At 41.4% G+C, this 27417-nt stretch overlaps 1 protein-coding gene across 1 annotated transcript in view; it reads right to left on the bottom strand.

Annotated features, from left to right (window-relative positions):
* si:ch211-117c9.5 (sodium- and chloride-dependent creatine transporter 1) overlaps positions 1–25050 on the bottom strand; it is a 30770-nt gene extending 5720 nt beyond the window's left edge. The window contains exons 1-12 of the mRNA XM_017723547.2: positions 24620–25050; positions 23552–23830; positions 18268–18399; positions 9048–9345; positions 7915–8047; positions 6425–6559; positions 4901–5004; positions 3723–3847; positions 1340–1452; positions 932–1072; positions 575–677; positions 89–189 (exon numbers count right to left, since the gene is read on the bottom strand). Coding sequence (XP_017579036.1) covers positions 89–189; positions 575–677; positions 932–1072; positions 1340–1452; positions 3723–3847; positions 4901–5004; positions 6425–6559; positions 7915–8047; positions 9048–9345; positions 18268–18399; positions 23552–23830; positions 24620–24650 — 1695 coding nt within the window. The 5' untranslated portion in view covers positions 24651–25050. The remainder of the gene's footprint in view (positions 1–88; positions 190–574; positions 678–931; positions 1073–1339; positions 1453–3722; positions 3848–4900; positions 5005–6424; positions 6560–7914; positions 8048–9047; positions 9346–18267; positions 18400–23551; positions 23831–24619) is intronic.
* Between the last annotated feature and the right edge of the window lie 2367 nt (positions 25051–27417).

Genomic DNA, 27417 nt, shown 5'->3' with positions numbered 1-27417 from the left:
ACTGAACAAAGCACTTTTATAAGTCACTTGGATAAGAGTGTCCACTTAATGACATAAATTGAAGGTAAACAAGTCAGATAAGACTAACCATACACACTAATGGTGTGATGTAGGACCAGCACCACTTCATATATGGCCGCGGGCGATAACCAATCATGCGTGCCACATCATCCATGAAACGATCAGCCCCTGTTCAGGGAGAGAGAGTATTCTTTTCTACAGAAGTTTCCAAAGAAAAATATATGTACAAGGGTGTGTGCAAACCTCGCCGACTCAGACTTTAAGACAAATTCTGTTTTTTAAGTCTGCTTCTTAAACTTCAGAGGGTTTACCCACATTGGATGGTGTCTAAGAGCATAATGTATTTTTCATATGATAAAACAAAACAACATTCTGGACAATCTAGTAAATATACAAGTGATATATTTTCTCTCGTATTCTACTGCCGAAGCAAATAGAAAAACAGTGTCCTAGATAGCTGGATCAAATGTTTTTTGCACTGTGCTGTATAATATTAATAATATTATATAATGTAATAATGTTTTCATGACTTTTACTGCACTTTTACTCTTACCATACACCCAGGCCACTACAACACACTCCCAGAATGCCTGCCACAGAAGTGTGATCCCACTAGCTGAGTAATAGTCAAAGAGCTGAAACACATACATCCCTCCCTATACAGAGAGAAGGAAAAAAAGAAAGCAAGAGAGAGAGAGAGAGAGAGAGAGAGAGAGAGGCATTACACACATTACAAATAATACAGTGATAAACAAACCATAATAACACAAGCATAAACAAAGAGACTCCAGTATGAATGAGAGGAAGGGCCAACAGAAGAAGGAAATTAAATAAAATGACATCACATTATAAAAATGAGTCAACATCTTGTCTGTTCTTGTCGGACTCTGATGCTCTTCCTCTGGCCTACCTCTGTTACCATAGAGAGGTCGATGAAGAAGCAGGTGATGCAGCATACTGCCACGACAACCTCACGGCGTACAGAACTAAAGTAGGACTTTGAGGGAAGCATGTCCAGAAGTCCTGTGACGAAACCTTCAACACCCACAAACTAAGAAAGACAGAACACTTTTTCAAATTTATTACTGAACTCATAGCTCTCTGACTCCATAAACACCTCCCTTTGCTTAAACAAGCTTAATGAAAAAGTGACAAATCCCAACATTCAGACAGCAATACTAGGCGACTTCAGGACCCGGGACAGCACACAATTATTACTCAGGTCCAGCATATCAAGTTCTTCAAATGCATTAATGAGTGCCTGTATGTCAGCCTGCATTATGTTGCATTCTTCAAGAACAGCTGCATTCAACCTCACCTGACTGTCCAGTCCCAGCACGAGCAGCATGACGAAGAAGAGCACGGCCCACAGTGGAGGCACAGGCATGAGAGTGACCGCTTTAGGGTAGGCAATAAATGCCAACCCTGGACCTACAAGAGATAATGAAAGAGAGAGTGAATACACAATTAATACCAATAGTGGACACATACTAAAAATGAACAGACAGGGTACCCAATATTGTTTTGTATACATACAAATGCAGTATAAAATCTGTACTATGCAAGTCAAAGATCACTCTTAAGTGATCTTAAGTCTTAAGTCTTCAGTCTTAAAAGTTGGTCCCAATTCTCAATTAATCTAATTCCTATTACAAATTTAGACTCATCAGTCCATAAAATTTTCCTCCATGTCTCAGGTTTCTAGTTTTTCAAGTACACATTTTCAAATGTTTTGTCTATTTTCTTGACTCAGTAACAGCTTCTTTTCAGAGTAATGGCACTGAACTTGTCTTCACACAGTAGAGGAATAGGAAACACCTGTGAATTTGTTCGGATCTGAAGCAATCTCTTAAAGATGAAAGCTTTAAGTATGTTTACCAGGTGGTGACTGTGTTGGTCGTCTACCAGGTCTTGTATGATTGTAATGTATCCCGTTTTCTCTATATTTCGAACTCTATGTTTTGGAAACACCTGTTTTTTTTTCTTATTTTCTTTTCCCCTTAAAATCCAATTGGATAACTGAATACCTGATACCCTCAGAAATATCTCCATTAGCCATTTTAGATGCACAAGAAGACAGCAAAGGTGTGTTTATGCAACTGAATATGTGAATACTAGTGTCTCTTTGAAGGGTGACAATGTCAGAGACACCTTCAAACTTACTTTTGGTGCACAAAAGGATGCACAGTTCTTCTACCACTTTAGTCACTGCCAATTGTCACTCGCTAGCTACATCTTCCCTGGATTTCACACAATATTACCAATTTGGGAAACCTATGGTCCCCTGGCCATGGATGGCTGTAGCAGAGCTTCAAACATGTCCGGTCAAATGTCATTTCCCAAATAAATGTTGGGCATAGGTTAGGTTCAAATTTTGCACTTCATAGCCAGGGTCATCATAGCCACTTTTAACAGATTTCCCCCTGCATTAGTTTTTCACCTGTTTTCTTACTTTTATTACAATTTTTAATCTGGCCTGCTGCTCGTTTGGGATGTAACTTGAGAACATTACTTGATGACTACATTTGTTCAAGTGTAATTGAAACATGTTTTGAACAGCTGAATATGATTAAATAAATAAAATTACTGTTTTGTTAGAAATTTATTTTTTCCATTTCAGTCTTAAGATTGTCACTGTCATTGTCACAACACAATGCTATCAACAAATATCAAGTTTAATTCTGCACTTGAAATGATGATTGTAGGGCCACTGTTAAAAATAAAAATAGTAGACCTCGAGAATAAAGTTGTAATATTTTGAGAAAAAAGTTGTAATATATTGAGAGTAAAGCCGTAATATTTTAAGAAAAAGATAATATTTAGGGAAAAATGTGGTACTGTTTCAAGGATAGAGTGGGCTAAAAGTTGGGGGGCTGCCATAATGCTTTGAGGTCTCAGATGCTGTACTAGCACACTGGAGTTCCACACACTCCTGTCTCTTTGTGGATCAATCATTTTGATGTGTAGACGACCCTGCCTGCAATTCTCCTTCAACAAAACAGACAGTTTCCACAGAGTCCGTCTGGCTCTTTATTCTAGATAAACACAGTTTTCTGCTCAGCCATTTTAGCTTAGTTTCATATACTAATAAAAGTCTGGTGCTGATGTGCCAGGAGAGTTTTTCTTTAAGGGTGAAATCGATATGAAAGTATAAATCGATATAAAAGTAATCCTAGTAAAAGTAAAACTCCTCAATGCCCCTCATTTAACACAAGGAGGTGCTGCCTTCCCTTTGTAAAGCCTTTGGCCAGAATATTGCGACCCTTCCCGGTATTAATGCCACTTTAATGTCATAATTCTATTTTTCTGGAAATAATATACATTTTTTTCTCAAAATGTTATGACTTTATTCTCAAAGTCTATTATTTTTATTAATAGTGGCCCTAAAAACGCTGTCAGCACTTGACAGATTTTTGAGGGATTTTTTGGGCTGGGGTCAGGTAATAACATGGTTTCGTGGGTCACACTTGGCTAGAAAGTTCTCGGGCTGTATTTGGGTTTGGAGCAAAATTTCTGGCCTAATTAAGGCTCTAGATCATGGACATTGTCAAGATTCAAACCCCCATAAAACTGTTTTAACAAGCAATGACCATCTCATTCTCTTGTTATGAGTTTCAGTTTCATCAGTGGTTTGGGTAGGAGACACCAGTAGCTCCCACATAAACTGTGAAGGTGACAGAGAGCAAGAAGAGAGGACTCACCACTCTCAGATACTTTACTGATATCAACACCCTGCTCAGCTGCCATGAAGCCAAGAACAGAAAAGACCACAAACCCTGCAAAAACACTGGTTCCACTGTTTATGAGAGCCAGCACAAATGCATCTCTACAGAGAGAGAAATAGAGAGAGAAATAGAGAAAGAGAGAGAGAGAGAGAGAGAGGGGGGAGAGAAAGCTTGGATTATGGTGGGTTCAAAGCAGGAGACAAAATAGACTCGGTTAACCGAGTACGTGTGGTACACGTACCACACATTCCACTTATTTCTGTAAGCCTGTTCAGAGCAGATTAGCCTTCCCTAGCTCCCTGCTTTTCCATGAACTCAAAAAAATCTGTCTTTGGCAGAAACCTTCACATTTCTCTATCATGTTTATACAGAAATCAAACAAACATTCTGTAAAACTTTACTGTGTATAAACCACTTAAAGGAATATGTGCAATATGTGCATTATGTTGTCTCTGAATGTGTCTACAGTGATCAGACTTGAGCTGCAGATGGACATTTCACCTAAAACTTTCCAGTCCATATTTTGACTTGTAACATGACCCCTAAATGTTACATGTGTGGGCTGCCATTTTATCCTATCTCACCAATGTGTTGTTTTGGTACTGCCCTATTTACTCATTAAAGTCTTTTTTTTATTTGTTTTATAAAGTAATAATAAAAGCCAACTTGTTTGTGTTGCAAACTATTATAAAAATCTCAGAATTTCCAGAATCGTTCTTTACATCTCAAGCAAAAATGTGAGAACAGCTTTGAAAAATTACAATATTACAGGAGAACAGGAAATTAAAGGTCACATATAGCCACTCCTTCTTCTGCATTAAAGGGTTAAGAATTTAACATGTGGACAATGACTGTGGTCTCAAAAGCATATGCCTAATTCATGCAGACTTGACCTGTGGACTAAATATATTCAATTCAAAATCCTAAACTCAGAGTGTTATCTTGGTCTATAGGCTGAAACCTTACAAACGGCTCCAAACTTTCTCTTAGTCTAACTTACATATTTTCTCTACAGTAACATGCTGTAACTTAGATGAAGCACCTTACTGTTGCACTCTCTTTCCTCAGCATGCCCATTCAAGAGATTGGTGTGCATGTGTGTCTAAAAGCATTACCTAATTCAGTAGCCATAATCATGAAAAATTATTATTCACTGGTAGCAGTTGTTGTTGAAACGGTTGTAGCTCCCCAAGGCTGTTAATGCTCCCAGACCAATAGCATATGAGTAGAAAATCTGCGTGGCCGCATCAATCCATACCTAATAACAACAGTATCAACATCATTAGTGAATTAATGAATAATCACAATGAAAAATAGTTGTCATTTTCATCATTAATATAATAAAAATGTGTACCACAGTTATTTTAACAATAATAAATTGTGCTAAAGGTGCTATCAGACCTGAGCCTGACAATGCTCATCAAAATATCAGGTTTCAGGCTGACTCTTCACATACAGTGTGGGGTCAGAGTTTGGTTTCTAATGAGTGTTTTTATTTAGCAGACCAGTTTTTGATTGTAAGGATAAAACACCATAAATTTTACACACTCTCACACTTTGTCTGTCATGCTCTCTCTCTCACACTGTCTCATAGCAGTATAGTTTACAGCTGTATTCAGAATAGCTCCGTTGTGTGAGAGGTGGATGAGAGGTGGATGAACATGCCCCAAAATGAAAGTTAAACAGTACGTCACAGCATGTATGTAGGGAAACTACATATTACATAGCTTCCCCCTTTCCCTTTTTTTTGGCGTGATGTTAGGACTAACAGATAGAACTGAGGAACAGGGAGGAGATGGGGTGACTGTCAAAACTTTGTTACAGGAAATGGAATATATATAGGAATTTATAGGCCTTTATGTTGGAAGGAGAAGAGGTTTCAAGATTGATACCAGCCCCCCACCCCCAAACTTCAGTTATTTCATTTAGTATATTACAGGTGTTTAAAACACTAGTTTATCTCTGCATGACATTTTCTGCTGTTACTCAAGTGGTTAGCAATAAAGCGAAGTACTGTATAACCATGTCTGTGATATTTCATATCTGTTAATGTTAGCACATATGCGTGGGTTCATTTTAAAATTTAGCATTACCTGTTGGCAGTGGTTAATCTACACAATTTAACCAGGGGTGGCAGAGAGTTTTAGTATGCTGGCAATGTGAATGTGTGAGCGGGGTTGTGGTGGTGAAAAGAGCTTGGACAGTTGTTGTGCAGGTCAAATCGTTAATCTACTTTCCCCTTAAAGGCAAAGTGTGACAGACAAGACATATTTGTAATGTGAATGTGCAAGTAGGGGGTGATGGGGTGGTGGGGGTGGAGAAAGATTAGACAGTTGTTCTGCCAATCACTGATAGCGAAACAACTCTTTCTATAAAGGTGCGAATACCTGACCCACAGTGAACTCAAAGTCAATGATACAGCAGAAATTTTGGGGTGGCATCTGGGGTGTCCAATAAGATTTAAGAGAAGAGACTGGCCACCCTGGCCATCCTTTTAAAACTGCACAAGCCCGTCAGACCTGGCAAGACTGGATATGTCAAAGTCATGGATACAATGTTGTGCTTCAATTTCATTTATGTCTGGCCCACACACACACACACACACACACACACACAAACACACGCACACAAACACACACATGCACACACACACACACACACATACGCATCTCTGAGACCTGTGCATCTCTGAGTTTGCTCCAATCTGGTTTCAGATAGTAAACGATTCCACTGACAGCTCCTGGCAGTGAGACTCCATGAAAAAACAGGACCACCAGCACCAAATATGGGAAGAGAGCTGTGAAGTACACAACCTAAAATCACACACACATAAACACACAAAGATATGCACACGTAAATGATCAGAACATGTACATAAGCACCTGTTTTTTTCTGATTGAAAATCATTTCCAGACATACATTCTTTACGGTTCAACAAACTTTAACCGGGATTAAATCTGGTTGGCAGCAGCCTTAACAGCATATCACATGTACACTAATCACAGCTGTGCCCTGAGGCTAAATACAGTGAAAACTTTCTTAAACTGCATTTCTTAGAATGGAAAGTAAGAAATATGTCTCCTGACTTAGAGACAAAAGACACACTCACTCTCTCTCTCACACACACACACACACACACACACACACACACACACACACACACACACACACATTAATCAGCTTAACTGCAACCAACCTTGGGGCCTTTGTTCTGAGTATGAGACCTTTGATTTCTTTGACTGTATCACCAGGGTCAAATCAAGAATATGTGCACACACACACCTCACTCCTTTAAGTTCCAGTGTTCTGGCATATGAACAAAGTGTATGAGAATCACTTAGAACGTAAAACAAAGTACAAAGATTTCAGAGGCATCTTTTCTAACTAAGAGTGCTTAGAATTGCCAGACACCAAAGCATTCCTACTACTCTGCTACCTTGTATATGAGCAAGTGTAAACAAGTTTCATGAGTGGGTTCATGAAATAAACATTTCTTCACATGAAAATAACTGATCAATCATGTACACAAATCCACCTAATGGCTACATTCTCACAAATCACTCTATGCTTTAAAACTGTTCACTGTGTTCAGTGTATGTATGTTCCATTTCCTTCTTAAAGCCTAGGAACCACATCTGAAAATTAGCTATTGTTAGAAGCCCTGTATACATTACATTTGCTGTATTGTACTTGTGAAATATATTTCAAAATTAAAAACATTTATTTATTCATTTACTTGTTTATTTATTCATTTATGAATAAACAGGCAGTTGTGGGCAGGAGGTTAGGTAACCAGCCTTGTGACAGGAAGGTCACTGGTTCGATTCCCTGAGCCAATAAGACATGACTGAAGTGCCCATGAGCAAGGCACCTAACCCCTAACTGCTCCTAGAGCACCGTGGATAGGACTGCCCACCGCTCTGGGCAATTGTGCTCACCCCTAGTGTGTGTGTGTTCACTAGTGTGCAAGTATGTGGGTGTTTCACTGCACGGCTGGATTAAATGTGGATGTCTAATTCCTCTGTGTGCAAGCAGAGTTGGTCACTGTTTCTAACTTCTAGTTCTAATTATTTAAAATATGCCCAACTGGTCAACTGACCTCCTAGAGGGTGGACAAAGGAACTGTGCCCACTGTCAAAACAAACAGTTTTAATTTGTACACCCTTACCTTGCCAGTAAACTTAACACCCTTCCAGATGCAGAAATACACTATGACCCACGTCGCCAGCAGACAGAGCACCATGTGGCTGTTGATATCACCCACTTCATCCAACCCACCAGAGAGACGCAGGACCTTCCGTCTGAAAGAGAAAAATGTGGCTCTTTTTCTATAACATAGTGTATGATGTTTCTGATATCCTCTTGTGAATGTCTTTGTATTAATTTATCTATTTGTTAGAGTTCCTGGTAACATGCAGGTATACTTGGCCAATAACGTCTTTATAATGCTATGTCATACATAATGTCATACAGGGCCAGTTTCTATGATAGGATCTAGGCCTGCATATAGCAAAATGTAATGATATTTATGTGATATTTAAAGACATGTTTATGTTTACTTCACTCACAGACACAATATACCAGTAGCAGCATATTTAAAAACTACCATCAAAAATTATTTTTAACATTTAATATACATAGCACCAAATCCATCCATCCATCCATCCATTTCCAAGCCGCTTCTCCGTGAGGGTCGCAGGGGGGTGCTGGAGCCTATCCCAGCTGTCATCGGGCGGAAGGCAGGATACACCCTGGACAGGTCGCCAGTCCATCGCAGGGCAGACAGACATAGACAGTCACTCACACATTCACACCCAGGGGCAATTTAGCATATCCAACTGGCCTAACTGCATGTCTTTGGACTGTGGGAGAAAACCGGAGAACCCAGACGAAACCCACACAGACACAGGGAGAACATGCAAACTCCACACAGAGAGGACCCTGGTCACCCGCCCAGAGAATCGAACCCAGGCCAACCTCACTGTGAAGTGACAGCGCTACCCACCAGGCCACTGTGCCGCCGCACAAAAACATTTTTAATTGTAAATGCAGTTGGTCAGAATGGGCAATACCCACAATATGTTTAGAAAAGTATAATGTTCATTACAATAATAATTTATTATGGTAATGAAAAATATAATCACCTCTAGGCCTACAATTTGACTAAATTGCAATTCCAATAGTGTTTCACCATTTAAAATCCTATTTAGCCTTACAGCCTATTCTACATACTGAGAGAGATTGTTGAATATTTTTGTTGCTGAACTGCCCATCATTTTGAGATCCTCAAAGAACTCTTACTCCCAGAATTCCATGACAGGTGAACGCATGCCTTCCGGCTCCAAGCAGCTGCCACTGGTGTTGAGGGAGGAGATGTTAAGCAGTGAGGACAAGGTAGCAGAGGATGTGAGGAACGTGTGATTAGAACAGGCCCGACTGAAGTCGAGTGTGCAGTTGGGGGTGTTCCATTCATGGCTACAGGAGGCCCAGGGTAGATGGAAAGTGAAGGAGTGAACCAGGAAGTACAAGCCCCACGCCAGGATCATGATGTAATAAGTGTTACAGAAGAACACAATCACCATTGATGCCAAGCCTAGCCCTGGAGAGAGAAAGATGGAGATACAGAGAGAAAGTGAAAGGTATGGCAAATAATAAATGTCAAACACCATTTATCTTGTTCTATTAAGTTTGAAGATACTTCAAACGTGGAACACTAGCTAGAATAACATCATGTTACTGGGCTCCTGGTTCCAGTTTTCCAGTCTTGCATAGCTGCCGCTGCTAGTGCATTCATTTCAAATTATATTTATTTTGTATACATCTGAGAGGTCAAACTGCTAACATAGATATGTTGTAGATTTTTGTTATGTAATTAAAGGAACAGTATGTAATGTATTTATTGGACTAAAACACAAAATGACCATCAAAGATTGTTTTATGTTGAAATACTGGCTTCTCCAACCACAGCCAATATGTTCTCCTTTTACATTTCAGTTCAAAGGACAGAGAGAGCTTAGAGCAGAGAAAGACTCTAAAACAGATGAAGCTCTCCAATGAAGTTGGAGAACAAGAATAAAACCAGAATACGATGATTTGCAATTCCTTTTCAACCTCTACTCAATTCAATACACTACAAAGACAAGACATTTAATGTTCAAACGGATAAACTTTATTGTTTTTTGCACATATTCACTCATTTTGAATTTGCAACACATTTTGAATGCCTGCAACACATTCCAAAGAAGTTGGGACAGGAGCATGTTTACCATTGTGTTACATCACCTTTCCTTTTAACAACACTCAATAAGCGTTTGGGAACTGAGGACACGTTGTTGAAGCTTTGTAGGTAAAATTCTTTCCCATTCTTGCTTCAACAACTTCAGTTGCTCAACAGTCCAGACTCTCCGTTGTCGTATTTTGCACTTCATAATGCACCACACATTTCCAGTGGGACACAGGTCTGGACTGCAGGCAGGCCAGTCTAGTGCCCGCACTCTTTTACTTCGAAGCCACGCTGTTGTAACACATGCAGAATGTGGCTTGGCATTGTCATGCTGAAATAAGCAGGGACGTTCCTGAAAAAGACGTTGCTTAGACGGCAGCACATGTTGCTCCAAAACCTGTATGTACCTTTCAGCATTAATGGTGCCTTCACAGATATGCAAGATCCCATGCCATGGGCACTAACACCACACCATCAGAGATGCTGGCTTTTGAACTTTGCACTGATAACAATCCAGACAGTCCTTTTCCTCTTTGGCCCGGAGGACACGACGTCCATGATTTCCAAAAACAATTTGAAATGTCGACTCGTCAGACCACAGGACACTTTTCCACTTTGCGTCAGTCCATCTCAGATGAGCTTGGGCCCAGAGAAGTTTCTGGGTGTTGTTGATATATGGCTTTCACTTTGCACGGCAGAGTTTTAACTTGCACTTGTAGATGGACAGACGAACTGTGTTCACTGACAGTGTTTTTCTGAAGTGTTCCTGAGCCCATGTGGTAATGTGGATTGAAGGTCACGTGTATTCAATGTTGGTTTTCTGCCTTGCTGCTTACTTGCAGAGATTTCTCCAGATTCTCTGAATCGTTTGATATTATGGACTGTAGATGATGAAATCCATAAATTCCTTGGAATTGCACATTGAGAAACGTTGTTCTTAAACTGTTGGATTATTTGCTCACGCAGTTGCTCACAAAGTGGTGAACCTCAACCCATCCTTGCTTGTGAACGACTGAGCCTTTCAGGGATGCTCCCTTTATACCAACATGACACCTGTTTCCAAATAACCTGTTCACCTGTGGAATGTTCCGAGTCTTTTGTTGCCCCTGTCCCAACTACTTTGGAACATATTGCAGGCATCAAATTCAAAATGAGTGAATATTTGCAAAAACCAATAAAGTTTATCCGTCTGAACATTAAATATCTTGTCTTTGTAGTGTATTCAATTGAATATAGGTTGAAAAGGATTTGCAAATCATTGTATTCTTTATATATATATATATATATATATATATATATATATATATATATATATATATATATACAAAGACAAGATATTTAATGTTCAGACGGATAAACTTTATAAAACTTTATAAAATACTAACTTGATAAAATTTATTTATTTATTTTGATAACAAAAGTTCACAAAATTCACATGAGCTGGCTTATAATTTGCAAAAAATAAAAACATTGCAAAGGTATGCATTAGCTCATCAACTTACAGTGTATGATGTGTTATAACTTGCTATTGTCAAAGTTTAACGTTGTGCATGTCTTGAGCTTGTTCATATGCAGGATGTCTCCTTAACCTGGCAACCGATGTGAGCTTAGGTCTGGGGAGGGGCAGGGGCAGACAATTCTCTCCAGTATTTGACTTTGGACTGCAGTAACTATTTTAAACACCTGCTGTCAGTATTACATATTGTTCCCTTGAATATGTTGACATAAGTAGGTTTATTCGTTTTATTTTGTGGAACCTGAAATGCTGCTTTGACTAAATCATGTTGTACTCTTGCACTGTAATTTCATTATATAGCATTGTTTAATGCAGAAACCTTTACTTTATAAATAGTCTGACTGTAACCGCTACAATAAAGCTAATAAAGCTAAGCTAAAGCTAACACTTTTGCTTCTATAGGAATTTCAGTGTTGGTGCCATGCTAATAGCACTGTACATTCACACTGGATTTAATGCTCTTTAGACCAGCTCTACTTAACCACAGACATCTGAAGCTTGGGACTGACATTTAAATGGCATATTCTTTATTTATGTATGCTTACAGCAAATCCTTCAGTAAAGCCTCTGAACATTATCAGAGGGGCTTGCTGGTCTCTTAACTGAGGTTAATTGTCTCAGTTCAACAAAACCTCTGTTGAATCTGTGTTTTTGGGGGCGATACCACTTTGGCCAAGGAGACACAGATCGAAGGGGTGCTGGATGCCACATTCAAAGATATAGTAGGCGATTCAGGAACGATTGTTAAGATTTGAACTCAACAGCAAAACAAATACAGCCTTCCCTTCAGTGCTCCTTCAGAAGCTCCATGCCCCAAGTTCATGTGAAAAAGAACAATACTTTTGTAGATCTTTATTGCCTTAAAACCTTTTGCAAATGCTGTACAGACAAAACACAGTTAGCAAACTGTCGCTATAATTACTCTTGCAAAGCTAACCAATTAGAATTAGCTACCACAGACATGGTGGTATAGCAAATGGGACAAAACGATACTCATTTACTGGTTCTGCAAAATAACAAAACAAATGTAAGTTAATGTTACCTGCCTGTCATGCACAAATAGCCTTCTTCTTATCATGCCTTTCAACTCCCAATGAAGCTGAAAACAGCTCCTTTTTCACCAGCCTCTTGTTCGAATTTTCCCATTTTACCTCAAATGGCGCAGCAGTTACATTCTGGTACCTTAGTACCAATATAGCCACCCTTCTTTTCAATAACAGTGATAAGCCTTCCATTCATGGAGTCTGTCAGTTTCTTGATGTGTTGACAATCAACTTTTTGTGCAGCAGCAACCACAGCCTCCCAGACACTGTTCAGAGAGGTGTACTGTTTTCCTTCACTGTAAATCTCCCGTTTAAGAATTGCCCACAAGTTCTCAATTGGGTTCAGGTCAGGTGAGGAAGGGAGCCACGTCGTAAGTTTTTCATCTTTAACACCTTTACTGGCTAGCCATGCAGAGGAGTACTTGAATGCATGTGATGGAGCTTTTTCCTGCATAAACATCATTGTCTTTTTAAAAGATGCAGATTCTTCCTGTACCACTGCTTAAATGCCTAATAATTGTGCACACAGTGTAGTACACGCCTTTATAAGTTCAAGGCTAGACTATTGTAACACACTGCTGTCAGGATGTACAAGCAGGAATCTAAGCAAACTCACTAAAACTAGAACATTTGATCATATCAGTCCAGTTTTATCATCACTTCACTTTTATTAACATATAAAGCCCTACATGGTCTCGCTCCTGAGTACCTGCAAGACCTTATTTCCTATTACGAGCCATCACAATTACCCAGATCACAGAGTGCTGGCTTTTTAATAGCTCCTAGAATTCATAAGGCTGCAGCTGGGGGAAGAGCCTTTTCTTATAAAGCCCCTGCAACGCCAGGGAGCAAGGAGGCGGACTCTTACACTGAGATAAGCAACTTTTATTGAGGGCAAATCCAGGGTCGTGGTCATGACAGTCCAGGTTCATATATCCAACACGAAGAGCACGAGAGTCAGACATAACGAAACCGCAAAACAGACAAACAATTCCAACAGAACAAACAGTACATCCAACAAGCATGCATACACCAAACAACAATGCATACATACATCAAACAACAATTCAAACAAAGACCTGCAACCAACACAGGGGAAAAAACAGGGCTTAAATACAAGAGGGTAAACAAGGAACAGTTGGAAACACAGGTGGAGACAATCAGGGGCGGAGTCACGAAACAAGGGGGCAGGACTGAAAACCAAAACAAAGAAGCACATGGACAGGACTGGGAAGTAAACACAGCAGGAGCACATGCACAGGACTGGGAGGGGCCAATCGTGACAGGCAAAAAAAAAAAAAAAACTCACTTGTTCAGTTTAGCATTTGGTAGTTAATTGTTCCCCCTTAGATAAAGGTGATGGATTTATGGGTCCATGGACACAGAAATTATGGTAAACTGATGCTGTCGTTCTGCCGCTTGCACATGGCCACTCAGGTTTGTGGACGGTGGAGTGGAGGGATGCCAAACTGTTTCAGAGGGCTCCCGTGTCTGTGTGTCCTTTTGGTTCTCTCCTTTTAGTTAAGCTGTTATAGTCAGATCTGCCAAAGTCATTAGCCACACTCTGGAAATGTTCACATTCCCTGTTTTACATATAAACAAACAGAATAAAACTAATTCCATCTCCCTGCCTTTTTTCAGCAACAGCCCACCTGTCTGGCCGGACACTGAAGGACAACTAACTGTTGAGCTCTCCTGCTACCCGTTTCAGACCAGCTGCCCACGCCCCAGCTAACGCTACCTGCCTTGGACTAGCTGCCCACCCTAAATTGAAGTTTTCATGGACTCCTAGTTATTATTACTACTAATACTACTGCTATTAATATTAGTAGTATAATCACTTGTAGGTAGTTTGACCAGAGGTTGGATGGGTCCCCCCTGGTGAGCCTGGTTCCTCCCAAGGTTTCTTCCTTAGTTCTGAGGGAGTTTTTCCTTGCTACTATCACTGTCTTTGTCACGGTTGGCCCCTCCCAGTTCTGTCTATGTGTTCGTGTTTTGGTTTTGTAACTCCTCCCATGATTGTTTGCACCTGTCCCTCGTTTTCCCTGTTATTTAAGCCCTGTGTTTGCCTCTTGTGTTTGCTGGTCTTTGTTTGATGTATGGTTCTGTTTGTTGGCTTCGTTTGAATCTCTGTGTTGTTCATTGTATTCTGGTCTGTCATGTCTGAACCCCGTTTTCTCCGTGTTGGCTCTTTGACCCTGGACCGTTTTGACTATGACCCTGGATTTGCCCATAATAAATCTCGCTTATCTCAACGTGTGCGTCCGCCTCCTTGCTCCCTGTTACAGAAAGGCCGGCCACCACAGGACGCAGCAGGTAAGCGAGACTCCGGCATATGGTTGTTCCGTTGGGACAAAACTCCGGCTGTTTCTAAACAGCCCAAGTTCCCAACGCCACCAAGCCGGAGACAACAAATCCCCTGGCGCTGAGGGAACACGAGCGTCTTGCCAGTCTCGTAAGGAGGCAAAGGACCTTCCTGCACAGGTAAGCGCCTTGGGTCTGCCCGTCTTGAGCAACGCTGCAGAGAGGAGCGACCTGCAGCGCAAGACGTGGTTAGACGGTTGGAACATACAGATAACCCGTTCTATGGTACTCGGCCTGCTTTCAAGCGCCACTGCGAGCTGCCAATTGCTCGAGTGAGCCTTGGGAGCAGCTGGGTGGGTCCTGTGTCTGTGTGTTCCTCCAGGTTGGAGCCACTGTCCCTAGCCGCAGCTCCTGATCCCGTGGCCGCACCCCGCGGCAAACCTGATCCTGTGGCCGCAACCCGCGGCACTTCTGATCCCGTGGCCGCGTCTCCGGATCCGCCGCCAGTCGCCGCGCCTCCGGACCCGCCGGCCCCCGTGGACGTCGTAGCAGGCCCGCCTGCCCCCGTGGACGTCGTAGCAGGCCCGCCTGCCCCCGTGGACAGGGTGCCCATCCCCTTTGTTCCCGCCCATCCCGCCCTCGCCTGTGTCTGTTCCCCCTGGGCCTTCCGTTTATCCTGTCTCTGTTCCCCGTGGTCCTTCTGTGCCTCCTGTGTCTGTTTCTGTTCCTTTGTTTCTGCCCTGTTCGGTCCCTGGTTTTGTCCTGTTCCCTACTGTTGTGTCTGTGTCGGTTCCCGTTCCTGTTGTGGTTCCCGTTCCTGTGTCTCCTTTTGTTTCTGTTCCTGTTTCTGTTTCTGTACTTGTTTCTGTTCCTGTGTCTGTCTTGGTGCCTCTTCCCCTGTCTTTTGCATGGTCTGTCTTGCGTTCTTGTTTCCCTCAGCCTGTGTCTCCGGTCGTCTCTCGTTCGGCGTCGTTTTGTGTTGTGCCTCCTCGTCCTCCCTTCGTTTTTTGTCTGTTTCGTCTGTTCCTGTGTCTGGTGTTGTGTCTCCCGTTTCTGTTCCCGTGTCTTCTTCGATTCCTGTTGCCCGCTCTCGTTCTGTGTCTGCCTCTGTGCCCGTTTCTGCCTCTGTGCCCGTTTCTGCCTCTGTGCCCGTTTCTGCCTCTGTGCCCGTTTCTGCCTCTGTGCCCGTTTCTGCCTCTGTGCCCGTTTCTGCCTCTGTGCCCGTTTCTGCCTCTGTGCCCGTTTCTGCCTCTGTGCCCGTTTCTGCCTCTGTGCCCGTTTCTGCCTCTGTGCCCGTTTCTGCCTCTGTGCCCGTTTCTGCCTCTGTGCCCGTTTCTGCCTCTGTGCCCGTTTCTGCCTCTGCTCTGGCTTCTGTGTCTGTCCCTGTCTAGTTTGGTTTTGTCTTTGTTTTCTGGTTTTTTGGGGGGTTGGCCCCTCCCAGTCCTGTCCATGTGTTCGTGTTTTGGTTTTGTAACTCCTCCCATGATTGTTTGCACCTATCCCTCGTTTTCCCTGTTATTTAAGCCCTGTGTTTGCCTCTTGTGTTTGCCAGTCTTTGTTCGATGTATCGTTCTGTTTGTTGGCTTCGTTTGAATTCATTGTATGTGTATGTGTTGGCTTCATTGTATTCTGGTCTGTCATGTCTGAACCCCATTTTCTCCATGTTGGCTCTTTGACACTGGACCGTTTTGACAATGACCCTGGATTTGCCCATAATAAATCTCGCTTATCTCAGCGTGTGCATCCGCCTCCTCGCTCCCCCTTACACGCTTGCTCACCTGGGGGTTTTTACATTCATGTTAAAACTTTTTCTTTACTGGAATTCTGTGAAGCTGCTTTGTGACAACATCAGTTGTAAAAAGCGCTATACAAATACATTTGAGTTGACTTGAAATATCGGTGCAGCTAACAGGACACTTTTCCCACTTCAGGGATGGACTGTTAATTATGCGATAAAAAACAAGGTTTACATACAGTCACTTTTGCAATTCTATACTTTATTTTTATTTTTGGCCCCTACCAAAGCTGCAGGTCATGAATCTAGTGCGAGTACACTGTAAGCAAAACTAAGATTAGCACTTGCATGCCATTGTGCTAACAAAAACGAATCCTCAAAGCTTTGACAACAAACTGCGTTAATTACAGCACTGCACATTCACACTGGGAGTGAATTCGCACAGTGAAACAGGAGCTGAATATGTAATATATTTCGGAAGAAATGTTTTTTATCAGTGAAATAGGTACACTATATTGCCAAAAGTATTAGCTCCTCTGCCTTCACACATATATGAAATGGGAGTGACAACCCATTCTTAATCCATAGTTTTTAATGTCTGCCCACCCTTTGCAGCTATAACAGCTTCAACCCTTCTGGGAAGGCTTTCCACAAGGTTTAGGAGTGTTTGTATGGGAATTTTTGACCATTTTTCCAGAAGCGCATGTGAGGTGTTCTATTAGGTTGAGGTCAGGACTCTGTACAGGCAAGTCAAGTTCTTCCATGCCAGACTCACTCATTCATGTCTTTACGGGCCTTGCTTTGTGCACTGGTGCGCAGTCATGTTGGAACAGGAAGGGGCCGTCCCCAAACTGTCCAAACTCACAAAGTTGGGAGCGTGAAATTGTCCAATATCTCGTGGTCTGCTGAAGAATTAAGTGTTCCTTTCACTGGAACTAAGGGGCCAAGCCCAACTCCTGAAAAACAACCCCACACCATCTGTAGCAACCTCTGTGCACTATGTGCCTCAGTATCTACTGTCATTTTACATGGAGTGACCCAGTCTTTCACAAATGTAGAAGCAGTCTGCATGCCTAGGTGCTTGATTTTTTATTCACCTGTGGTCATGGAGGTGACTGGAACACCTTACTTGAATGATCTGGATGGGTGAGTGAATAGTTTTGGCAATATAGTGTATGACGAGGCTGAAGTTAGCTTTCTATCTTTTTTGACCATTTCACTTTTCATTTAAATGATGCAGCAGTTACATTCTGCCACCTTTGGATGAAACATGGCTCACATGTTGTATATCACTGATCAGCTTCCATGATCAGCTAAGTTAGAAAAATATCAGCCAATACCAGTACATAGCCAATTCATCATTCTCTATTAATATCTATTAATATCTAATATCTATCTCTATTAATATCTCTATTTTCATGCAATTTGTAACAGAAAAACATTACTTTTACTTCATATACATGAAATTTGTGTTAATTACAAATATACATGCATTAATGACATCAAGCTGGTGTAGGTGTGCTTTCTGTGATGCACATAACAGTGACATGAATGCTACTAGCTTTCCTGTGTTTGTATAATTTAAGTAATGAATTTTAATTGAGTAATTCTGTCAACCCTACAAAAACACATTCAGAGGCTGAGCATGTATAGGTGAGAGATCAAGGTAGAGAGATCAAGCTGTGACATAAGCTCTGTACCTTTAAAAAGGGGTGCAATGTTCCAGGCAGAGACTCCTCCCTGTTTCATGAACTGTCCCAAAGCAATCTCCAGGAAGAACACTGGAATGCCCCCAACAAACACCATCAGAACATACGGGATCAGAAACACACCTGCGCACACATACAAACACATCACGAGTCATCAAACATGAGGCATGAAACATAAAAGACCAGCTTCTATGTACTATCTTTTACATCAAATAATCTTGTTCACACTAAAAAGACCAGCTGATGTCCTGCTGTTAATAGTCACATACCAAGAGCATACCAACACTATTTACAGGCTAAGTACTTATGTTACTAAGAGTTACTCAATTAATCATTCATAGTCAAGAGAGGTGCAGAGACAGAGTGAAGGATAAGGGTAGGACAGAAAAGGTGGTAGACAGATAAAGAAAGTGAAGGGTAAGGAAGTTTTACATCTGCACTGTGTAGGTATGGACAGCTGGTGGTGTCCTTGACATGAGTCATTAGTATGACGTTTGACCTCACGGTCAATTAACATTCTTGTGCAAGCAACTATGTTGTGCCACTACTGTGGCAACATCAGCTCATGACTGCTAAACACACAGCCAAATCTCCCAAACATACAAATAAATACACAGTATTAAAGAGAGGCTGTAAAGGAGCAAGAAATCAAATGGACATCTGAATGGACAGCTGAATGGGCATCAATCTACTCTGTGTAGACTACACATAGGTCACAAGTTATCAATATCAGTTTATAGTACGGTATATATTTAATTTCAATTAAAAACAATTAAAAATGCTAAAGTAAACCTTTTTTGTAGGTTAACAGTGGATTTTAGACAAAGTTAATATCAAATATTTTATTGTGCAAAACTAAATTGTCACAATTGGCCCCTCCCAGTCCAGTCCATGTGCGTTTGTTTTGGTTTAGTCCATTTGCTTTTTGTTTCAATCCTAGTCCGGCCCCTTGTTTTGGGATGCCGCCCCTGATTGTTGCCACCTGTTTTCCGCCCGTATCTCGTTATCCCTGTGTTTATAAGCCCCGTGTTTTCGCTGGTCTTTGTTTGAATTGTTGTTTGTTGGATGTGTCTATTGTATTCTCGTGTTGGGTTCTTTGTTTGAGGTTCTGTGGTATTTATCATGTCTAATCTGTTCACGTTGGCTCTATAACCGTTTTTGACAATGACCCTGGATTTGCCCATAATAAAGGTCGCTTATCTCTGCATATGTGTCTGCCTCCACGCTCCCCGTTATAGTAAATACAAAACTAAACAACACATACATAAACCTAAGTCAATATTGCTATTTAACACTACCCCCACAGTCCTGGAAAAAAAAATTCTAATGTTGTTTCACATCTGGCTTTTTATTTACCAGCTTTTTGTTAGATTTTTCTGTTCCACTATAAATGGAGCAGTAGTTACATTATGACATTTTTATAGGCACCTCAATATAATGGGTGCATCACTTAAGGTGGAACGGGAAAAGCAAATAAGAAACCAACTTTAGTGTCATGGAATTTCTCAAGTCAGTTGTGTCATATGTGCATCCCCCCCACACACGCCACCGACTGTCTGACAAGGAGCCTTGCTGACAGTGAAAACGCAATTGCAAATGATTTTGCAACTGCATTTTCATTTTGGCAGAGCTGAAGTACTGAAATTCATTTGCAAATGAGTGATTGTTATTCCATTTTTAATATCTCAGAGTCACACCAAAATCAATGTTTAAAACGTTTTGTTATTTCATATTAACTTCTGAATTTAATCTGAATATGCATTTCCTAGATAAACAGACAGATAGTTGTAGATAGACTGAACTTGAATTTGAATTCCAGAATATGCTTCCATACATTGAGCCCATTAAAATTAGCATGGTTTGCACTGTAGGTACATTGCATTATCCAGGCTTATTTGTGGCATACTGGCGTAACGGTAACAAGAAATTCAACTGGCATATCGCCCACTACTACTAGCTAGCCAGAAATTAGTGACATCCTGTCTGTCTGTGACTCTCACATAAAACCAAATGCATTAAAAGCAAAATCTTTAACATGAAGCACCATTATGGGTATTACTGTTTGTGCAACGTTAATGATAGATTTCTATAACAAATCATGTGACTCCACAAGCTAAAGAAAAGACCACTTACTTTCATGATTCTGTTGTGCAGTGGAAAACAAAGGTATAGCTATTTCCGGGTTTTGATTTGTAGTCGTACTACCCCATGGAAAAATGCCCTTTATGTACCTAAATTTAAGGCTGGATGATATGGCAAATATATATACAATGAAGACACTTTACCAAAATTTGTTGCTAACTTCAGACTGCTAAAAAGTTGGAATAAACAAAATGCACCAGCATTGAAAGCTCTAGTCTAAATCTGTCTTTTTTTATAATGTAGTAGTTAATTGTTTTAGAGGTACTGGCAATACCCACGATATACTAAGAGAGCATATGTGATGTAATTTATAACAATAATAATAACATATCATTGTCATGTTGCCCAGCCCTTTCTTTAAGACAGAAAAGTAAATGTTTACATGCTTCATGCAGATTAATCCCACAATAATCCCATCTGTCTATCTCTTTTCAGGTGCATTTGTGTTGGCTCTCTTATAGAACAGGGTTTTTACAGGGTTTATGGTGTTTTCTATTCTTGGCTTTTTCAATTCTTCACTTCTCTTTTCTATTAATCTACACTTCAGTTCACATTCCCACAACCCTTCCATTACTAAAAACTCACTAGGCTCACTAGGTAGGCCAAAAGTTTTATTACATGCTTATATTCTCTAAGAGCAGCTGAACCAGTTTGCACTGAATTTCCTGTAGTTACTGAATAATAAGCCTTAGTTTGTAATAAGCCTAGGATTGTATGGGGCTAATGCCCAAAAGCATCCCTGAAATTAAAAGTGGTCAAGAGTTAAAGTAAAAATCTAAGGTGACTCTTGTTTATTACCATTACATATACAAAACATCTAGTTTTATGGGTAATAACTGTTGACAGTCATGCATCCTTCCTCTATTTCTCTCTCCCTCTCTCTGTCTAAGCACAGCTAAAACCATCACCTTATAAGGAATGCATTTGCAGAGGACAGAAGTAGAAAGATGGAAACAATGTCAGAAAGAAAACAACGAGTTAGATAAAGAGTAAACAGAGATGAAAGGAGGGTAATATCAGATTGAGTTAGAAATAAATGGAGAGTAAGAAAGTGTAAAAGAGGAAATCAGGGAGAAGTAGATGACCTCAATGCACTGAAGGCTCTCTTCAGCTGGCTTAGGAATGACTGGAAGCTGGTTATGAAATTCACTATTTCACAAACCTCTGTGGTAAAGACAAAATTGCGGCCTGGTCAAAGTCCTGTAATAACCATGCCATCTGAATCCTACCACTAGCAAAATCCTTACATGCAATTCCATAAACTGGTCTCTGGGTCATTTGGCCTTTATAACTTGCAACAAAACCTGCCAAGCTATTGAAACAACTGCAGTAAGAATGCTTTGACCTAAAAAAAGAAATGTTCTGACCATCCTAAAACACATCTCATGCAGCAATTGTTGGGTGAAAGTGAAATTGGGTTGAAAGCTAAAGGAACTTTTAGAAACCAAACAATATATATCTCATGCACGACCAGATGGCAACTATGGATGGCACCAAACCACTTTTTCTTTTCCCATACCAATTCTAAAACCTTGAGTATTGGCTGAGGCCAACTTAAAATTGTATTCATATAAGCTATTTTAAATGGCAGCATTTTATTTGAGATGGCCATCTAAACTATCTTGCTCAAACTGCTAAAGCACTCTACTAGACCACAAATCAACAATATGACTTCTACAAAACTGCAGTTTTATCCCCCCAGAAAAAAAACATGCAGCTACAAACTGATTTGGGATTGGGTTTTTCTGTATTACTACAAAATCTTGCTGTTAAAAAGAGAACTGCTTGCCTTCATGCTGAACCCCTAAACAGCACTTTAAAGCATCTATTACAATCCCTAAAATTGTACTTCTACTCTGCTAAATAAGGATTTAGTGTTTGATTTTGTCATGACAAACAGCCAGCTTATCCTGAACTAAAGGAAATGGTTCTGAATATAATAATACCACCTGATAAATTCTGTAGGAAAACAACATGGCCATATCATCAAAAATATGCACTGTTTATCTCCCTGAGAGAGATGACTCTGTGCATCTTTGAAGGTCACTGGAGATGGCAACCTTAATGTGAACAAAGTGACTATTGTGTTAAGTAGTTCAGTTTATCAGTATCTATGTGCGTTAAAGCAAGATGTCACTTCATCCCAGGGTCACAAGATAATTTGAAAGGGTAGAGTGAGACAGACAGGCAGGAAGAGATACAGAGAATAATGGTAATTATGGCAACATGAGATGAACCAAATTTCAACCATAAGTGTCGACTTCAGAAGAGAAAAACTCGCATGTAACAGGAAAAACATCTAACTTATTATCATACATAACTAACATCAAACAGGCGCGCAAATTGTCTGTATTATTCAGCCGTTTGCACCTTCAGATTTAATGAGCTTGTAAATGATTGTGCTACATCCAGAACTAAATAACAAGTTACAGTATTTATTTAACTTTATGGTTGGCTGCTTTGGTGCTTTAAGCAAGATGCTTGAATATGCTTCCAATTTATATTTAAGGTTAAAGCTTTGTTTTTTGTATGATGAGCTTTTATCTTACTCTGCTGTCAAAACCTTAGCAAATCACTTCATAGTTTTGGTTAAACTACAATTTTGATTGATGGATGTCAAAAATGTGAAAATATTTTGCAGCTTTGTTGTTGGTTTGTTTATTACTGAGATTCAGCTTCATGTACAGTTGAGCAGTCATTTTGGATGGGCCAACAACAAAAGTGAGTGAGCCTAAGCCCACTGGGCCCAGTCACACCACAGCCACTCATAAGACAGCTCACTAGCATAATTCAGCTTTATTTATATTACTTATAATTCTGCAACAATAATTAACAAGCAATATATTGTGTAGTTGCAATTAAAGTTATTATGGAGGGTTACAGAGGCTGAAATAAAGAAAAAGAAAGAACCCACTGTCACCTTCAGGCCTTGTTAAATCCAGACCATACAGTCATGATGGTCCATGTCTGCCCTTCTCTCTCCTTGCCCACGTTTTGCCCACTTCTCAGCTTAAGCAGACATGCTTTCTTACATGATTAGCTTGTTCTGTTTACTACTGCACCTGGACATGCTGGGCTGGAGCAGCGATATATGTGTAATTGTATATATGTGTGAGGATCTTCAAGGGCTCACCTCCTCCATTCTTGTAACAGAGATAGGGGAATCTCCAGACGTTGCCAAGGCCAACAGCGAAACCCACACAAGACATGATAAAGTCCATCTGACTGCTCCATGTCTGTCTGTCAGAGTGACCCAGGACTGTCCTGGGGTCGCACACACAGCTGTCTGCTGACCCTGAGCCTGGACTCGGCTCACACACCTCAGTGTGACAACCCCCAGCTGTCCCCACCAGGGGGCATTCGGCCTCCCCCTCCTTACTCTTTCTGTCCTCCTGACACATCTCTTCATTCTCTGAAGGACAGAAATAACAAGAGAGTGGAGTCATGAGATGACTGTATGTCATGCACTACCTAGTCACAACAAACACAGCCTTACTATTTCTACTTTAGGCTATTCTTATTGATCTGCTGAGTTCCTGTAATGACACTGGTCATTCTGCATTGAGGAGGTCTATAAAGCAGCTGAATCCAGCTTAGAGCGGTTTGAAGGGATATGGAAGAATTAGAGGGAGAGAGTACAGCCTTTCCTGTTGGACTTCAATGTCGATTAGTTTACAAATACTGTGAAGTACAAAAACAAACAAAAAAAACGGTGCACTCTGACAGCCTGTTTTTTCTTAGCATTTTTTAATATGTAGATGCTGATGAATATAGCCTTGCTGCCTCGGGTTAAATGAACAGCATTTTCATTTTCGTACAAATCCTAAAACAACAGGGGCGAAAGTTAATTTGATTCCTTTTCTAGTATTCTAAGCCAAAATGCTCTGATGGTTTGGCAGGAAAATATGAATTCTCAGCCTCAATTCTCTGTCATCACTGTCAGACATGTGCGTCAAAAGCAAACCAGCTCAGCTAGCTAGTTACACTGCAAGATTCATTGGCGTACAAGACATTAGCCTACATGAAAATAACTAAATTGATTAGACATAATGTCTGTGTAAAACCTCGGCGGTGGCCTCTGTAACAGGCAAATCTACATATTTAGACATATACACAGACTGATAGACAGACAAATCAGCAGACAGACAAGCTGACAGATAAAACAAAAACTTAGATAATTAACCCTTAAATTAATCCTTACTTTGGTCATGGTCTCTTAGCTCTGGCGTCATGCTGGGTAGTGGCTAGCAGAAGGGCTAGCCCTATAAATTACAAATAACGGCTCGATGGACAGCGCGCGTTTTAAAAATTGCCGTCTTTTTCAGTTCTTTCTTTGGGACGATCTTGTATCGACAGTGTTCGCTGATATTTTAAAAATGGTTCTCCGTCAGGCTAAAGCTCAAGATGGAATATTTTCAGTGCGTCGCAATCAGTAGCCTGTGAGGGTGTCTCAGAAGCAGTCCACAAAGCACTTGAAGGTAAGCCTGAAGAATCGCATGGATGAAGGCTAGATGGAAATAAAGGTTGATCTTAAGGAACCCGCGGGTTTTGGATGCTTTGGTTGGAGGTATGAGGTTCTTTCGTGCTGCTGCCGGTGACCGCTCGCTCAGAATGTGAGCAGTCTCTGTCCAATCCTCCCCGCCCACCAGCACCGGAGCTCGCGCTGTGATTGCTCGCGCTGTGATTGGCTGGGCGACATGCCAGCTACCCGACTTCCATCAGACGGACGCGCCGCTCGTCCCGTTCATCAGGACCGTTTCAGTCCTTTGTGGCGACATCGTTTTTTAATTCTTTACTCTTATCACGACACTCACATGCAGACATCGCTAACAAGTTTCCTTAAATATTCGAAAAGAAAGCTGAGCCCGCCGCTTAAACACAAATTGTAATTGACAGAATGAAGTATTCATCTTCTTCTTCTTTCGGCTGCTCCCTTTAGGGGTCGCCACAGCGGATCATCTGCCTCCATCTTGCCCTATCCATTGCCTCCTCTACTTTCACGCCAACCATCTCCATGTCCACCTTAACTACATCCATAAACCTTCTCTGAAGTCTACCTCTTCTCCTTCTACCCGGCAGCTCCATCTCCAACATTCTTTACCCAATATATCCACTATTCCTCCTCAACACATGTCCAAACCACCACAACCTGGCCTCTCTGGCTTTATCTCCAAACTGCTCCACCTTCACTCTCCCTCTGATCTGCTCATTTCTAATCTTGTCCATCCTTGTCACTCCCAATGAAAATCTCAGCATCTTCATCTCCGCCACCTCCAGCTCAGCCTCCTGTCTTTTAGACAGAGCCACAGTCTCCAAACCATACATCATAGCAGGACGCACTACTGTCTTGTAAACCTACCCGTTCACCCTTGCTGCTATCCTTCTGTCACACATCAGCCCTGACAGCCGTCTCCACCCACTCCATCCTGCCTGCACCCTCTTCTTCACCTCTTTTCTACCCTGTCCATTGCTCTGGATGGTTGACCCAAGATATTTGAAGTCATCCACCTTTACGACCTCTACTCCTTGCATCTTCACCTTTCCACCTGCCTCCCTCTCATTCACACACATGTATTCTGTCTTGTCTCTACTGACCTTCATTCCTCTCCTCTCCAGTGCAAACCTCCACCTCTCCAGATTCTCTTCCACCTGCTCTCTACTCTCACCACAGATTGCAATGTCATCTGCAAACATCATGGTCCTTGGAGCCTCCTGCCTGACCTCATCTGTCAACCTGTCCATCACCATTGCAAACAAGAAGGGGCTCAAAGCTGATCCCTGATGTAACCCTACCTTCACCTTGAAACCATTTGTCACTCCAACTGCACACCTCACCACTGTCTCACTATCCTCATACATGTCCTGCACTACCCTAACATACTTTTCAGCTACACCTGACTTCCTCATACAGTACCACAGTTCTTGTCTTGGCACCCTATCATATGCCTTCTCTAGATCCACAAAGACACAACGTAGCTCCTTCTGACCTTCTCTGTACTTCTCTACCAACACTCTCAATGCAAAAATTGCATCTATGGTACTCTTTCTGGGCATGAAACCAAACTGCTGCTCATTGATCTGAACCACTCGCCTTAGCCTTGCTTCGACAACTCTTTCCCATACCTTCATGGTGTGGCTCATCAGCTTTATACCTCTGTAGTTACTGCAGCTCTGCACATCACCCTTGTTCTTAAAAATGGGGACCAATACACTGCTTCTCCACTCATCAGGCATCACTCTCCAGGATTTTGTTAAACAACCTGGTTAAAAAGTCCACTGCCTTCTCTCCTAAACATCTCCCTATCTCCACAGGTATGTCATCTGGACCAACTGCCTTTCCATTCTTCATCCTTTTTAAAGCTGCCCTCACTTCCACCTTACTAATTCTCTGCACTTCCTGATCCACTATCTCTCCCCCCATTGTCCTCTCTTTTTCGTTTTCCTCATTCATTAGTTCTTCAAAGTATTCCTTCCATCTACTCAACACTCTCTGTTCACTCACTAGTACAGTTCCCTCTCTATCCTTTATCAGCATAACCTGCTGTACATCCTTTCCAGCTCTATCTCTCTGTTTAGCTAAACAATACAAGTCCTTTACTCCTTCTTTACTGTCCAGCCTCTGTTACAGCTCATCATAGGCCTGAGCCTTTGCCTTTGCTACCATTCTTTTTGCTACGCGGCTAGCCTCACAGTACTCCTGCCTACTTCCTTCATCTCTCTGGTTATCCCACTTTTTCTTAGCTGCCTTCTTCTGAATACTCTCCTGGACTTCCTCATTCCACCACCAACTTTCTTTGTCTTCTGTCCTCTGACCAGACGAAACACCCAACACATTCTTGCCAGTTTCTCTCACCACCTTAGCTGTAGTTTCCCAGTCCTCAGGTAGCTCCTCACTGCCCCCAAGGGCCTGTTGCAATTTTTCCCTGAACTGCCTGCAACCATCCTCCTCCTTCAGCTTCCACCATCTAATCTTTGGCTCTGTCTTCACTCTCTTCCTCT

Source organism: Pygocentrus nattereri, chromosome 9 (genome assembly GCF_015220715.1).
Source record: "Pygocentrus nattereri isolate fPygNat1 chromosome 9, fPygNat1.pri, whole genome shotgun sequence".
Classification (NCBI taxonomy): Eukaryota; Metazoa; Chordata; class Actinopteri; order Characiformes; family Serrasalmidae; genus Pygocentrus; species Pygocentrus nattereri.
The sequence above is the reverse complement of the archived record's forward strand: the minus strand, read 5'-3'. Positions and strand labels throughout refer to the sequence as shown.